At 51.6% G+C, this 15,737-nt stretch overlaps 1 protein-coding gene and 1 pseudogene across 1 annotated transcript in view; both read left to right on the top strand.

Moving 5' to 3' along the window:
• CFAP57 (cilia and flagella associated protein 57) overlaps window positions 1-15,737 on the top strand; it is a 61,742-nt gene that overhangs the window by 23,773 nt on the left and 22,232 nt on the right. The window contains 7 exon segments of the mRNA XM_047789426.1: window positions 2,109-2,282; window positions 6,081-6,242; window positions 7,366-7,521; window positions 8,304-8,397; window positions 8,988-9,178; window positions 11,650-11,823; window positions 13,669-13,827. Of these exon segments, the coding sequence (XP_047645382.1) occupies window positions 2,109-2,282; window positions 6,081-6,242; window positions 7,366-7,521; window positions 8,304-8,397; window positions 8,988-9,178; window positions 11,650-11,823; window positions 13,669-13,827 (1,110 nt within the window).
• Window positions 2,470-2,580, top strand: LOC125134837 (uncharacterized; annotated as a pseudogene).

Genomic DNA, 15,737 nt, shown 5'->3' with positions numbered 1-15,737 from the left:
TCCTACAGGACCAGCCCAGATATTGTTGCTTCTGGCATTTCCTACCCGGTGCCCACCTGCCTGGGGCAAATTGTGGGGCCCTTTTCCATTTCTCCTTTGCTTGCTGTCTGTAACTTCTCTCCCACCCTGCAGGGATGGAGGTTAGTGGCTTCTCTAAACTGCACTCTGATCTTTGATCTGCACATACTTGCGTGGGGTCAAAACAGAACTCCAGTTATTGCTGTCACCTAAGCTTGCCACCATATTTGTTGGACATCCCCAAACTCTGAAATCTTAGAATAACCACATTGGCTCCAAAGAGTGGAGGGAGGGGAGAAGAACACAGCAAGAACCCTTCCTGCCATGTGGCTGTGTCCTTCTCCACAAGCCCAGCTTGGAGCCGAGCATCTTTCCAATGTTCCCCTTAGTAGCTCGGTCCTAATTCTGCAGTGGTTCCTATGGTGCTTCATCAGAACGAAGCTCCTTCAGGACAGGGCCATGGCTCACCTGTCTTGGTATCCCTACCAGCTGGCGTGATGCATGGCCCACAGCAAACATTCAGTAAATATTTGGTGGCTAGGTAAATGGGTGGGTTGATGGGTGGTAGTGTGGATGGATAGGCGGATGGATGGTGGGTGAATGAGCCAAAGAGTAAAAGAATGAGGGCATATCCATCGTGGCTCAGCGGTGAACGAATCTGACTAGCATCCATGAGGATGCAGGTTCAATCCCTGACCTTGCTCAGCAGGTTAAACATCTGGTGTTGCCATGAGCTGTGGTGTAGGTTGAAGACGCGGCTCAGATCCTGCGTTGCTGTGGCTGTGGCGTAGGCTGCAGCTCTGATTCGACCCCTACCCTGGGAACCTCCATATATCACGGGGGTGGCACTAAAAAAAAAAGAAAGAAAGAAAAGAAAAGGAGTTCCCGTCGTGGCGCAGTGGTTAACGAATCCGACTAGGAACCATGAGGTTGCGGGTTCGATCCCTGGCCTTGCTCAGTGGGTTAAGGATCCGGCATTGCCGTGAGCTGTGGTGTAGGTTGCAGACATGGCTCGGATCCCGCGTTGCTGTGGCTCTGGTGTAGGGCGGTGGCTGTAGCTCCGATTGGACCCCTAGCCTGGGAACCTCCATATGCCGCGGGAAGTGGCCCTAGAAAAGGCAAAAAGACAAAAAAAGAGAGAGAGAGAGAGAAAGAAAAGAAAAAGAAAAAGAATGAGGGTGTTCCCGTTGTGGCGCAGCAGAAATGAATCCGACTTGTAACCGTGAGATTACTAGTAAAGAGTGAGTGCGTTCTCCAATAGTATAGTTTTGTTTATATAATGGAGATTAATAAATGTTTGCTGAATGAATTTATGATCCACATCCCAATGGTAGTTTGATACACGGTAGCAGAGCACTTCAAAAGCCTGTAGTCTCAGGGCCTGACCACCACCTAGTAGGTGGGTGAGTTGAGGCAACTTACCTAGTAGCTCTATAACTCCGTTTCACCATCTTTGGTTTTTTGGGTTTTTTGCTTTTTTGCTTTTTAGGGGCCGCATCCACGGCATATGGAGGTTCCCAGGCTAGGGTCCAATCGGAGCTACAGCTGCTGGCCTGTACCCGAGCCACAGCAACACCAAATCCGAGCTCGTCTGTGACCTGCACCACAGCTCATGGCAACGGCAGATCCTTCACCCACTGAGTGAGGCCAGGGATCGAACCCGCAACCTCATGGTTCCTAGTCAGATTCGTCTCTGCTGTGCCACGACGGGAACTCCTGCTTCATCATTTTTAAAATAGGGACCACAACAACTACCTCAAAGGTTTTGTGAGGATTGAACGCGTGACAGCCTGTAAAAGCCATAGGACAGTGTTGGACGCGTAGGTTCTGGACGGAGGTTTCCTGTTTTCAGTGTCATTCCTGACTCCCAGAGCTGTTTCCTCATTGGTCAGGCGGCCCAGAAATACGTAGTTTGTGCCCTTTTATGCGCTGGTTACTATGGCAGATGCCAAAAGGAATGGGAAAAAAAATACATTTTAAATCCAGAAACTGGCTACTGCCGTTAGAAGAGAGGAGATGACGCGGAGACACTGGGGACGTGGCTCAGCCCCGCCCGCCCCGCCCGCCAAACAGAGCCGGCTGTGTTCCAGGTCCTTCGAGAGATGCCAGCGTTCGATGTCACCTACACAGCTGTTGTCATCTCGCATTCCGGGCGCATGATGTTCGTGGGCACGTCGGTGGGAACCATTCGTGCAATGAAGTACCCTCTGCCTCTGCAGAAAGAATTCAACGAGTACCAGGCCCATGCCGGTCCTGTCACCAAGGTGAGGGGGACCCCCTGCTCAGGGGCCCAGACCCAGGTCTCGATAGAGCCATCGGGTCCTGCCCTCCACACACCTGCTGCCTCCCTTCAGCCTCCCCTTGTTTATCCATCCAACCAGATGGTCAGTAAACATTCACCGGCTCTTAAGAGTCTTTGTTAAAGACTAATTTAGCCTAAGAAGCAATCAGATTGCTTCTCGGCCTTTCAGCTAAGATCAAGTGGAGTATCTGTCCTTATCGGTTTAATATCTGACACATCCTCTATCCGAGGACAATATATTAAACACAGTGAGACACCAACATCATATGCTGTCACTCACATGTGGAATCTTAAAAAAGAACACAATGAGCAGACACTGACTCAGAGACTTTGAAGAACTTAAAGGTTTCCAAGTGAGACAGGTTGGGGGGTGGGGGGTGCGCTGGGGGTTTGGGGTGGAAATGCTGTAAAATTGGGCTGTGATGATCGTTGTACAACTATAAGTGTCATAAAATTAATTAATTTAAAAAATATTTAATAAAATAAAAATTAATTGCAAAAAAAGGTTTTTTTCACATCCTACATAGTAAAAAAAAAAAAAGAAGAAGAAGAAATACTCAGAGATACACCTAAAGATTTACATACAGGGTCGTTTGCCACATTACTTTGCACACTGTTGGGCCCTTTGAGAGAGGCTGTGGGCCCTGCCGCCCCAGCTTCCCTCAGGCCCACCCTCGACTCCCAGCTGCTGGGTGTTGGCTGCTAATGACTCTGGGCTCCCCTTTGGTCCAGAGTTGCCCTGGACCAAAAGGAGTCCTGAGCCCGTGCCCCTCCTGGGAGTAAAAACACAGGCACACATTTTTGTAAATTGCCCTTCCATCCCCCCTGTGAGAAAGCGGGGTCGGTGTTACGTGCGACCCTGCCAGTCAAGCCCTGGGCAAACGTCTGCCTCTCTCCTCCCTCTCTTACCCCCACTGAACACCACCGACACCTGAGGTTATGCCCCAAACTCTACTACATCAGGTTGCCTGCAGACACCATCCTTATAAAGAAAGGATTTTTCATTATAAACTGGAACATTCCTGTACCGGGCCTGGGTCTTGGGTCCAAAGTAAGTTACTATTAACATATTCGTATTTGCTTCAGAACCACTGAGTTTTGTGGATGTTTACTTTTCTGATTACAAAAGCGACGCATGTGTATTTTAGGAATAAAAGTCCTAGGAGTTCCCGTCGTGGCGCAGTGGTTAACGAATCCGACTAGGAACCATGAGGTTGCGGGTTCGGTCCCGGCCCTTGCTCAGTGGGTTAAGGATCCGGCGTTGCCGTGAGCTGTGGTGTAGGTTGCAGACGCGGCTCGGATCCTGCGTTGCTGTGGCTCTGGCGTAGGCCGGTGGCTACAGCTCCGATGGGACCCCTAGCCTGAGAATCTCCAATATGCCGCAGGAGCGGCCCAAGAAATAGCAACAACAACAACAACAACAACAAAAAGACAAAAAGACAAAAAAAAAAAGTCCTCATAGTTCTCACTGCGGCTCAGAGGGTTAAGAACTCGGCGTCGTGTCCATGAGGATGAGGGTTCCATCCCTGGCCTTGCTCAGGGGGTTCAGGATCTGGCATTGCCACAAGCTGCGGTGCAGGGCGCAGATGCAGCTTGGATCCGGTATTATTGTGGCTGTGGTGGAGGCCAGCAGCTGCAGCTCCGTTTCAAAACCGCTGGCCGGGGAACTTCCATATGCCACAGGTGCAACCACAAAAAAAAAAATCTTCATGATAGCGTTATGGTTAGTATATTGACGCATTTTCTTCTACCTTTTTGTACATATGTTTTAAATATATTAAGATCATACTCTCTGTATATTCCTTTGCTTTTTAAAAAGTGAATGTTGTGAGCATTTTTCCATGTAATTAAATGTTCCTCAAATGCATGGTCTTAGTAGCCATACAAATATTCTATCACATAATGGACCATAACTTAACTCTTCTCTTACACTTGATCATTTAGGTTGTCCTGTGACCTCCAATGAGCATCCTAGTCCATAGGTCTCTATGAGCATCTCTGATTATTTCCCAAGGCTAAATGCCAGACAAAGAGCAAGTCCCTGAGGGAAAGAACATGGCTTTTTTTTTTTTTTTTTTTTGGCTGCAGCATGCAGTGGCTTGATCTGGGATCTCAGTTCCCAGACCAGAGGTTAAACCCAGGCTGCAGCAGTGAAAGCACCAAATCCTAACCCTTAGACCACCAGGGAACTCCCAGCACCACCATTTTTAAGGTCCTTGACCCATGTTGCTGATTACAAGAAGACAGTTTCCACCATTGATTCTTTAGGGTTCTCCTATTGTTTTGTTTTGTGGGGTTTTTTGGTCTTTTTTTTTTTTTTTTTTTTTGCCATTTCTTGAGCCGCTCCCGCAGCATATGGAGGTTCCCAGGCTAGGGGTCCAATCGGAGCTGAGCTGCCAGCCTACGCCAGAGCCACAGCAACGGGGGATCCGAGCCGCGTCTACGACCTACACCACAGCTCATGGCAACGCCGGACTGTTAACCCACTGAGCAAGGGCAGGGATTGAACCTGCAACCTCATGATTGCTAGTTGGATTTGTCAACTACTGCGCCACGACGGGAACTCCCACTTTTTGTTTTGAAGTCATTATAGATTCACAGGGAAGTTGAAAGAGAGTGTAAAGGCCCTGGGTGTCTGTCCGCGTTTCCCCCGGTAGGCACGCCTCGTGCAACCACAGTACAATGTCAAACCAGAGAATCGACACTGGTACGTGTGGGTGTGGGGTCCTGAGTCATTTTTCGCATGCACAGATTTGTGGAACCACCACCACACACAGGACACAGGACTATTCCAGCACCGCAAGGAGCTCCCACTTGCTCCCCTTTGTAGTCACCCACCACCTTGCCTCGTCCTTGGCAACCACTAATTTGTTTTCTATTGTTATATCATTTTGACGCCTTGAGAATTTTGTATAAATGGGGTCCTCTAGTATGCGACCATTTGGGAGGAGCGTTTTCTTCACTCAGCATAATACCCTTGAGCTCCATGCAGGTTATTTCATTTATCAATATTTTATTCCTTTTTTTGCTGAGCAGTATTCCATGGTAAGGACATACCATGATTTGTTTAACCTTCTACCTCTTGTTGGCTTTTTGAGTTCTTCCCAGTTCGGGGCTATTACAATGAAACTGCTATGAACAACCATGTCCTGGCTTTGGTGTGGACCTAAAAGTTTTTATTCTCTAGGATAAAATGCCTAAGACTACTCTTCTGGATCAGATTATAAGTGTGTTTGTTTAAGTTTTTAAGGAATGGCCAAGCTGTTTTCCATTCCTACCAGCAGTGCATGAGAGATCCGGTCTCTCTGCATCATTGCCAGCATTTGGTATTATCACTATTTTTTATTTTAGCTGTTCTAATAGGTATGTAGTGACATGGCATCATAGTCTTAATTTGCATTTCCCTAATGGCTAATAATGTTGAACATCTTTTCGTGTTCTTATTTGCCTTCTGTATTACTTCTTCAGCGAAACATCTCTGTATCTTTTGCCCACTTTCTAGTTGGATTACTGGTTTTCTTCTTGTTGAGTTTTAAGAGCTCTTTATATAGTGTAGATAATAATTGACTCTAAAGATTCCAAATCCACAGAGAACATAGAGTCTAATTCTTTTCTTCATTACCGGAAGCCCGTGAGGTTTCCTGTCTCATTCTTTTCTAAGATCAAGGCTCCTCCCCAGGAGGCCGTGCCCAGGCTTGCCTGGAAGGAGGTCTTGCAGCACGGCTGGCTCAGCCCTCCTCTCCATGCCCTTTCTCCTCAGATGTCGCTCACCTTTGATGACCAATTCCTGCTGACTGTCGCCGAGGATGGCTGCCTATTTACCTGGAAGGTCTTTGATAAGGATGGTCGGGGAATCAAGCGAGAGAGGGAGGTGGGCTTTGCTGAAGAGGTGCTCGTTACCAAAACAGACATGGAGGAGAAGGTAAGAATTGGATCTAGTGAAAAGGGACAGAGAACTTCCTTACCAGGCTGCCCAAAGTCCTGGGACCAGCCTTCGAGCCCCTCCACAGCCTGGCTTCACCTCTGCCCAGCGCAGACGTCCACAGCCCTCTGCAGGTCCCCACCCACGCCCCCGTGCTGTCCTTGCTGCCACCGCATTCTGAGCCCTCCCTACCCTGCCTGTCATTTGGCCACATGGTCGTCTTGACATAACACTGTGCTCTTAGCCTGTGAACTGCCTGTCCTCTCTGACTCTTAAAGGGCAGGAACCATGACATTTAATCCGCTTGTATAACCTGCAGTTTCCAGCAAGTGCTAGGCACATGGGAGACAGTCCTATTTACAGCATTAAAGTGACAAACTGAATAGTCTAGCTGTAACTATGAAAATAACTGCTGGTTTTTAGAACCTTCTTTAAAAAAAAAAATTCTGGCGTTCCCCTAGTGGCTTAGCGGAAACGAATCTGAGCAAGTTCGATACCTGGCCTCGCTCGATGGGTTAAGGATCCGGCATTGCCATGAGCTGTGGTGTAGGTCACAGACGCGGCCTGGATCTGGCATTGCTGTGGCTGTGGTGTAGGCCAGTGGCTATAGCTCTGCTTTGACCCCTAGCCTGGGAACCTCCACATGCTGCTGGGGTGGCCCAAAAATGGATAAACTTATAGCTAGTGGGGAATGAAGACAGAAGACAATACACAAAATACTAGGTAATATTAAAAAGTGCCAAGCTCTAAGGAAATAATAATAAAAGCGGAGCAGAGTAAGGGCAGCGGGGGTGGGGGAGTCAGGAGTGCTGGGAAGGGGAAGGAAGCAGGATTAAATCATGTGGTCCAAGTAGACCTCCCCGAGCAGGTGACATTTAGGCATATTTGAAGACGTGAGTTTTAGCATAAAGCCTGTTACATAGCAGAGCTTGCCAAATACATGTTTTGAGGAAGGAGCTCATATGTCCCTTCGTTTCTGGTCTGTGCGTCTTGCCCAGAGAGATGACACCTAACTTGGAGTCTGTGCAGAGCTACAGGTCTCAGGTCGCTCAGGGCCACAGGTGTCAATAGTCCGGTTCACCTGTACTGTGAGCGTTCTTGATTCGGTGTCCTCTTCCCAAAGGCTCAGATTATGTTGGAGCTAAAGACTCGTGTGGAAGAGTTAAAAATGGAGAACGAGTATCAGCTTCGACTAAAGGATATGAACTATTCCGAGAAGATTAAGGAGCTGACAGACAAGTTCCTCCAGGAAATGGAGTCCTTGAAAACGAAAAACCAGGTCTGTTGAACCAACAACCACAAATAACATGAAATTTCCTCTTCGCTCAAGACCACTGGCACGTGCTCAAACAATAAGACATACGATAATGTGTGATTTTAAAGCGTAGCTGATGACATCGGAAATGCTTACGAGGAAGTGCCAAGTGGGGAAGAAGCTGAATATAAAACTCCCAGAGTTCCTGTTGTGGCTCAGTGGGTTCAGAACCTGACTAGGATGCATGAGGATGCCGGCTGCCGGTTTTATCCTTGGCCCCACTCAGTGGGTTAAGGCTCTGGCATTGCCACAAGCTGCAGCATCGGTCACAGATGCAGCTCTGATCCCATATGGCTGTGGCTGTGGCATAGGCCAGCAGCTGCAGATCCGATTCAGCCCTTAGCCTGGGAATTTCCATATGCCAGGGTGCGGCCCTAAAAAGAAAAAAAGAAAAAAAAAATAAGAGAACACTTTCTTAGAAGCTGACACATTAATGTACCCATGGATTTAGTTGAGAGCAATGTACTGGCAACAGAGTGTTCAAATCAAATCGATCTTTATCTTTCCACCTGGAAATCCATTTGGTACCTGTCCCAAACAAAACTCATCACTGACAAGACCCGTTTAGTAGAAGCTTCGAAGTACAGACCGTGTAGAACTTTCAGAGCACAATATGAGCTGGGTGCAAAATAAGGGCTTGGGGAATGTCTGGGGTGAAGGAGGCTCTCCCTTGTGTGACTGGTTCTTCTCGTAGTGCTGCTTCCAGCAGATGGGTGGACGTGAGAACATTTGACTCTGTGTCTTAGGTTTTGAGAACAGAAAAAGAAAAGCAGGACATCCTCCATCGTGAGCGCATAGACGACCTCCTGGACAAACAGAGCCGGGAGCTGCAGGACCTGGGTGAGGCCATCCTGGAGGCCACTGGGCAGAGGGCGGGCAGGGGCATTCGGGGCAAACGTCTGAGCATCCTCCAGATTCAGCAGAAGCTGCGGTCTGTTTATCCCCTGGAACTCGCTGTAGTTTTTACTCCTGTGTATTTACACACTCCGCATGTATTAAACACCTACTGCATGCCAGTGGAAGATACAGAAAATGACAGGTTGGGATAGACCGCCCGGGGCCCCCAAACTTACTTGGACTTTGCTGGCTGCTCTAGGGAGTCCCCTGACCTCACCAAGCCTCCGTTAACTCTTCCATAAAATACCTATTTTGCACACTCGGGCATTCTTCTTGGCCCGGAGCCCCCAAACACCCCTCTGCACGTTGCTGGAAGCCTTTCTGCCTCGACATCGAAGGGAAGGAAGGGGGCTGCCTGGGGAGACGATGGTGCGGGGGCAGAGGAGCAAGATGATGGCCATTTGAATCTTGACTCCACAGGTAGAGGCTCCAGCCGGTGCTCGAAGGGGGTGGAAAGGCAGCCAAGGCTCTTGGCTGTCCTTGAGCTCGGTGCTACTGTCCCTCCCAAAATAACCTTCCTTGCTTCTCTCCAGAATGTTGCAGCAACCAAAAGCTGCTTCTAGAATACGAGAAGTACCAAGAGTTGCAGCTCAAGTCCCAGAGGATGCAGGAGGAGTATGAGAAACAGCTTCGGGATAACGACGAGACCAAGAGCCAGGCCCTAGAGGAGCTGACTGAGTTTTACGAGGCCAAACTGCAGGAGAAAATCAGCCTTCTTGAAGAGGTACTCACAGGAAACCGAGCTGGGCCTCCCTCTCATGGTGCCACTCTGCAGAGTGGGCCAGGGGGCAGCCCAAAGCACCGGGGCGCCTCACCTGGCCTTCTTTTCCTTCCCGGCCTTTCTTTCCAAGGGTGCTTCAATCAGCCTCATTAGGTACTACCTCATAAGGTACTATTTGCTTCCCTGCAGTCCTGTAGCAGAGCGGGAAGGTGCTCAGCTTTTGAGACTGAAATTCCCGAGACCAAGTTCCTACCCATTGTTCTCTCCTAACTGTACCTTCGAGCCTTAAACACTGGGAAGAGCCTTCTAGAAGAAACTGGAGAGGAACTGGGGCCCTGAATGATGGGGAAAGTGGTTGCCTGGACCCTCTTCGTGACTTCTACAAGATGAACCCGGTCCCTCACGACTCAACACACACAAGCTGTGTCTTCTTGGTTTACCAGCCTGAGTGCTGGGCAGTCAAGCGAAGTCAAACACGGGGCCTGGGAGTTCCCGTCGTGGCTCAGTGGTTAACGAATCCGACGAGGAACCATGAGGTTGCGGGTTTGACCCCTGCCCTTGCTCAATGGGTTAAGGATCCGGCGTTGCCGTGAGCTGTGGTGTAGGTCGCAGACGCGGCTCGGATCCCGCGTTGCTGTGGCTCTGGTGTAGGCCGGCAGCTACTGCTCCGATTGGACCCCTGGCCTGGGAACCTCCATATGCCACGGGAGTGGCCCAAGAAACAGCAAAAAGACAAAACAAACAAACAAACAAAAAGCACGGGGCCTGGCCCTCCGTCGGGTGAGAGGGGCAGTCACAGACCCCGATAGTCATCCGGGTGTATGCGGGACCAGCAGGGAAAGTGGACGAAGGGTCCCTCCCCCGGCCTGCAAGGCCAGGAAAGGCTTACAGGAGCTACTGAGATCCAGGAGACACGTAAGCTGGAGCGACCAGGAGACGGGGAGACGCAGGAGGTTAAGAGCATCCAGGCAGAGAAAGTCATAGGATGTTGCGGCAGTTTGGGTTGCCAAAACATCGTTTCCCAAGACGAAGGAGAAACTGAGAGAGGCCAGGTGGTCCCCTTTTAGGCATGGAGTGCTGGCAGATGGTGTGCTGGGAGTGAGGGGGCAGGAGAGCCAGGAAGCTGTGGAGGAAATTTTGAAGGGAAGGAGCAGGGGGGATGACCAAGAAGCGGACAAGCAGGTCTGTAGCTGCAGGCCCAGCCGAGGTTTGGGACACGGATTCCGGCAGCCTTCATCCTCCAGGCTGGGTGCTTTCCCATCACAGGTTCGGCAGGTAGGCGCATCAGCCAGGAAGTCATGGAGCAGCCCTGACTCCGAGCTGGGGCTGCACTGGGTGGCACCACAGGAAGTAAAGGTTGGCTGGTGACCAGCCACTGGGTCCAGGCCACAGAGGGTCGGTAAGGACCTGAGAGCCCGTGGAGGAATCAAGACCTGGCCAGGGGACGTCGTGAGGCCGAGAGCTGGGGTGGCATGCCTAGGGTCCTACAGGGACGTCACCTGTGCTCAGAGAGCAGGACCTGTGTTGTAAGACTTCAGAGGCGGCCCTTCCAGGGGATGGGCCTGAGAGTGGGTGCAGGAAGACAGAGGTCAAAGCCCCAGGAGAGGCTCTGGGATTCTTTATAACCAGCCTGACGATGGCAAGGAAGACAGCGACATCCAGGCGTCTTCAGTAAACTGGGAAGATGACCGGGCAGGGGGGGCTGGAGGCAGTAAGGAGGAGAGACGGAGGCCCCGCAGACTCTGCAGAGGTTGAGCTCTGACCCAGCGGAGCGGGAGCTGAGGGGATCCCTCCCCCTCCTGAGCCCTGCCGGGTCCAGGGCCGGGGTGTGAGGGATGTTCCTTAGCTGCCCCACCCACTTCCCTCGTCCCATTTCCTGCGGCCCCATCCAGCTCCCCCACATCCAGCCGTGGGAGTTTGCTCCACAACCTCTGAGCCTCTGCTCGGGCTGACTCTTTGTCACCCGGCCACACGTGTGCACCTCGCAGACTCAGGACAAGAGTTGCCTCCTTGAAGAATTCGCCCCTGACCCCTCCCCCTCCAGACACAGGACCAAGCCTCTTCCTTATGAGCTCAGGGTCCCCAGACCCCTGCTGCCCACGTGGCTTACGCAGCAACATCATGGTTTGCTAGAGTCTATTTTTAGGGCAAATGGATCCTCCCAGAGGGAGAGAGGGCTGCCTTCCCCCCAGGACCTCCCATGGTGATGACAATTTTGAGTCAGTGAGATTTCCGCTCAGAACTGTCCTGGGGAGATTTCGGCCCCCGAGTGCCGTCTTATTAACCTGGCTGGGAATCTTTCACTTTTTAGCAGCATCTCCCAGACCAAGAGCGGGAGCTTGCGTGCTAGCCCTCGGTCTCCCTCCCCCACGGTAGGCCCTGGATGCTCACCTCATCGCAGGTGCTCTGAGCACACAGGTGCTGCGTGCGCCCTGCCCCCGGGCCCACACTCTCCCTCCCTCTCTCTGAACCAGGCGCAGGAAGATGTCAGGCAGCAGCTGCGAGAGTTCGAGGAGACCAAGAAGCAGATCGAAGACGATGAAGACCGTGAGATCCAAGATATCAAGACCAAATATGAAAAGAAGCTGCGGGATGAAAAGGAATCGAACCTGCGGCTTAAAGGAGAAACGGGCATCATGAGGAAGAAGGTACCAGGCTCTTCCTGAGAGGCTGGGTGGACAGACGGAGCCAGCGGGCGTGGGTCTGCCTCGCGTGGCCTGGAACAGGTGTCCTCCAAGGGGGTTTGGAGAGGAGCGCTGGCTGCTTTGAGGGCGCCCCCGCCCCCGCAGGGACAGGCAGGCAGATCCCTGCCACATCCTTTGTGGGGGTAACCATCAGGCCCCCCTCTTTCCCGTTTATAGGGGCAGTAAGGTTCACCACGACCTGGGCTTTCATTTAGTAGCAGGTGGGATTTAGAGTTTCCAGAGCTAAGCCTTTGGAGAGGAACTGAGGTCTTTGGAGGTGAGAGAGATACTAAGTCAGCCTGGAGGTGTCCTCAGGCTCTCGGTGCAGTCGGGCACTCCTGTTAAGATTACGTGCGTGGGCAGTTCCCGTCGTGGCCCAGTGGTTAACGAATCCAACTAGGAACCATGAGGTTGCAGGTTCGATCCCTGGCCTCGCTCAGTGGGTTAAGGATCCGGTGTTGCCATGAGCTGCGGTGTAGGTCACAGACATGGCTCAGATCTGGCGTTGCTGTGGCTGTGGCGTAGGCTGGCAGCTGTAGCTCCAATTAGACCCTAGCCTAGGAAGCTCCATATGCCGTGGGTGCAGCCCTAAAAAGAAAAAAAAAAAAGACAAGATTATGTGGGTGGGACAAGATTTGGGGGTATAGGGAGCTTAGTTTACAAGGCAGGGGAGGTGTCTGCAGTCACTGATGGTTGAATGAGGAGGCGTTCAATTCACAGATCCTGGAGTTCCTGCCATGGCACAGTGGCCTAAGAATCCAACTGCTGTAGCTCAGCTTGCTACAGAGGTGCAGGTTTGATCCCTGGCCTGGCACAGTGGGTTAAAGGATCCAACCCACTGTGGCTTGGATTCAATCCCTGGTGCCGGAACTTCTATATGCTGTGGGTGCAGCCATAAAAAAAAAAAAAAAAAAAAATTCACAGATCCTTACAAAATTGCCCAAAAACCAGCTTCACTTTTAAGAAACCAACTCCAAAACGAGCTCACCTGCCTTCCTATTAGAAATCACACTACTGGAGTTCCCTGGTGGCCTAGCGGTTAAGGATCTAGCATTGTTACTGCTGTGGCACAGGTTCAGTCCTTGGCCCAGGAACTTCCAAATAACTTCTGCCTGCCACAGCCATGGCAAAATAAATAAATAAATAAATAAATAAAAATAACATTAAATGTTTTTAAAAAAAGGAAAAGAACACTCCTAGTCAGTCCAGAGGGATTGATATCTTTCTTTTTTTTTTTAGTGCCACACCCACAGTGTATGGAGGTTCCCAGGCTAAGGGTTGAATCAGGACTGTAGCCGCCAGCTTACACCACAGCCACAGCAACATGGGATCCGAGCCGTGTCTGCAGTCTACACCACAGCTCACAGCAAACCCAGATCCCTAACCCACTGCGTGAGGCCAGGGATCCTGCGTCCTCATGGATGCTAGTCAGATTCATTTCCGCCGAGCCATGATGGGAACTCCGATATCTTCCCTTCTTTGCCGTGACTAAGATGGCTCTTCGAGGCCAGTCTCTGTGGCCTTGATGGGGCGTGGATTCCAACCTTTCAAGGTCAGTGTGGTCATGGAAGACTCTGGATCCACTGGGGGAGCTGGTCTCTGAGGCCTCTCAAGGCAGATAGTGCTTCGTCACATAAGGGGAGGGGCTGGATCTTCTCGGACGGATGACAACATTGTCCATTTGGCCTGGGGAGGGTCCCGGCCGTCCTGAATTCTGATGGGGAGTCTTAAAAGCTACAGACAGTCGGGAGGAAGGGGGATGAGTTCCAAGACTTTGGGGGTCTCTGTTGCCGCTGTTTGTCCCTTTAGTTCAGCAGCCTGCAGAAGGAGATCGAAGAGCGAACCAACGACATTGAGCTCCTGAAGGGAGAGCAGGTGAAGCTGCAGGGGGTCATCAAGTCCCTGGAGAAGGACATCCTGGGCCTTAAGCGGGAGATCCAGGAAAGAGACGAGACCATCCAAGACAAGGTGAGGGCGCATCCCATGTCCTCCCCCACTCCAGCCCAGATGGGCCCAGGCGGCGAGGACCAGGCTGCAGAGACAGGGTCCCTGCCTTCCCGGAACCTATGTATCCAACTTGGTGGGCATGAGCAGTTAGCGAAGTGCCTACTGTGTGCCTGGCACTGGGCTGATTGCTGCAAACACATCTCATTCAATTCCGCCAGCAATCCCAGGGACCATGATTAAGCCAGGTGCGAAGCTCAGGAAACTGAGTTCCAAGGGTTAAGTGTCTTGCCCAGCGTCGCACAGCTTGTAGGTGACAGCTTTGGGATGAGAACTCAGTGCTGACTGCCCCGCCTCTGCTCACCGCTGCGCCAGGCATCCCAGAGTGACCATCCCATGGGCTGGGGACAGCTCCCCCACCCCATCGCCCGTGTGTTCCTCCTGGTGGGAGAGGAGACCCCTGCAGTTGGCCCTGTAACTGCTGGCTGCCCCCAAAAGCGGTATCACTTTCCCCCAAAACACTGAGACAGACACATGACACTTTGTGAGGCTCACCACCTCAGTGTCCCAAAATCTCCTCTCATCCTCCCGAGCAAATCCAGGCTCCGTCCCCTCCTCCCTTCCCCTCTGCTATTCCTGTCTTCGTCAGACATAACTGCAGGTGTTTGAGAATCCCAGCTTCAGCCTGGCCAGCGCAGGCTCTTCCACTGACCACAGGACCTCAGGCAACCAATCCGAGCTTTGTTTTCTCACCTGTGACATGGGGCCCTCGGGACCCCTGATAAGGATGAAATGAGACAGGGCCTAAACTTAAGTTCAGCAAGTGAGTGTCTGTGTTTGCATCTGGGCATTTTTTAGGGAGAAGCCAGAGCTCCCTGCGGAGCCTCAAGGGGTCGGGGGAGGGGTGGGCCAGCAAGAGGTGGAGACCTGCTGACCTAGAAAATCATACCAGCCTCCTAATGCTCCAGCAGCGCTTCCTTCCCACTTTCCATCTGGGCTCCCTGCCACTGCACTCTGGAGTGGTGTCCCTCTCCCACTTAAAATCCTTTTGGGGCCCCCAATTTCCGGGGGCAAGGGCCAACAGCTGTTCTTCTGTAAAGGCCTAGGTGGTAAATATTTTCGTCTTTGTGGACAGTGTGGTCTCCAACACACCTGCCCTGTTCTGCTGCTGTAGTGAAACGCCAGCCGCGGACAAGACAGGAATGAACGGGCTTGGCTATGTTCCAGCAAAACTTTAGGAAAAGAGGCAGCAGGTCAGATTTGACCCATGGGCTGGAGCTCGCCAACTCCTGGCCTCCTGGATGAATTCTCACCTCGAACCCAACAGACAAGACCCTTGCCTCCTCCCCCTCCAGCCTCTTTCCTCACTGCCCCCGTGAACCACCACCTGAACTCACACGCGTTACTCTCAGCATCCTCAGGACGTATGGCACCTTCCTGCCGCCCTCTGCCACACCTGTCCCAATGTACTAGTCCATTCTTGATACATCTGCTTTCCCAGCTGGGGTGTTTCTCCTTAAGGGCCGTAGTGGTGGCATACTTCTATTTGGACTCGCTGACCTTGGCAAAAGGTCTCCGTTCAGTAAATGTTTGATACTGGACAGACCTACATTCCAACTACTCTTACCTTGCGACAAATTACCCCAGAACTTAGTGGTGAAAAACAACAACGGTTTTATTACACTTGCAGATATTGTGGGTCTGGAATTTGGACGGAGCTGGCCTATCTTTGTCCCTGATGTCTGGGTCCTACTGGGGACCTCAGTCGGGTGACTCCAGCAGCTGGGGGCTGGAAGGCCAGCATCCAAAGTGGCTTCTTTGTCTGCATCTCCAGCCCCTGGGGCCAGGGTAGCTGAGAGGTTGGGCTCATCTGGGACTGCTGACCAGAGCCCGTGTTCCAAGTGAACCGGGGGGGGGGAGGCTGCTTGGCCTCT

The sequence above is a fragment of the Phacochoerus africanus genome, chromosome 8 (assembly GCF_016906955.1).
Source record: "Phacochoerus africanus isolate WHEZ1 chromosome 8, ROS_Pafr_v1, whole genome shotgun sequence".
In the NCBI taxonomy this organism is placed as follows: domain Eukaryota; kingdom Metazoa; phylum Chordata; class Mammalia; order Artiodactyla; family Suidae; genus Phacochoerus; species Phacochoerus africanus.
This window is presented reverse-complemented; position numbering and strand designations above follow the sequence as displayed.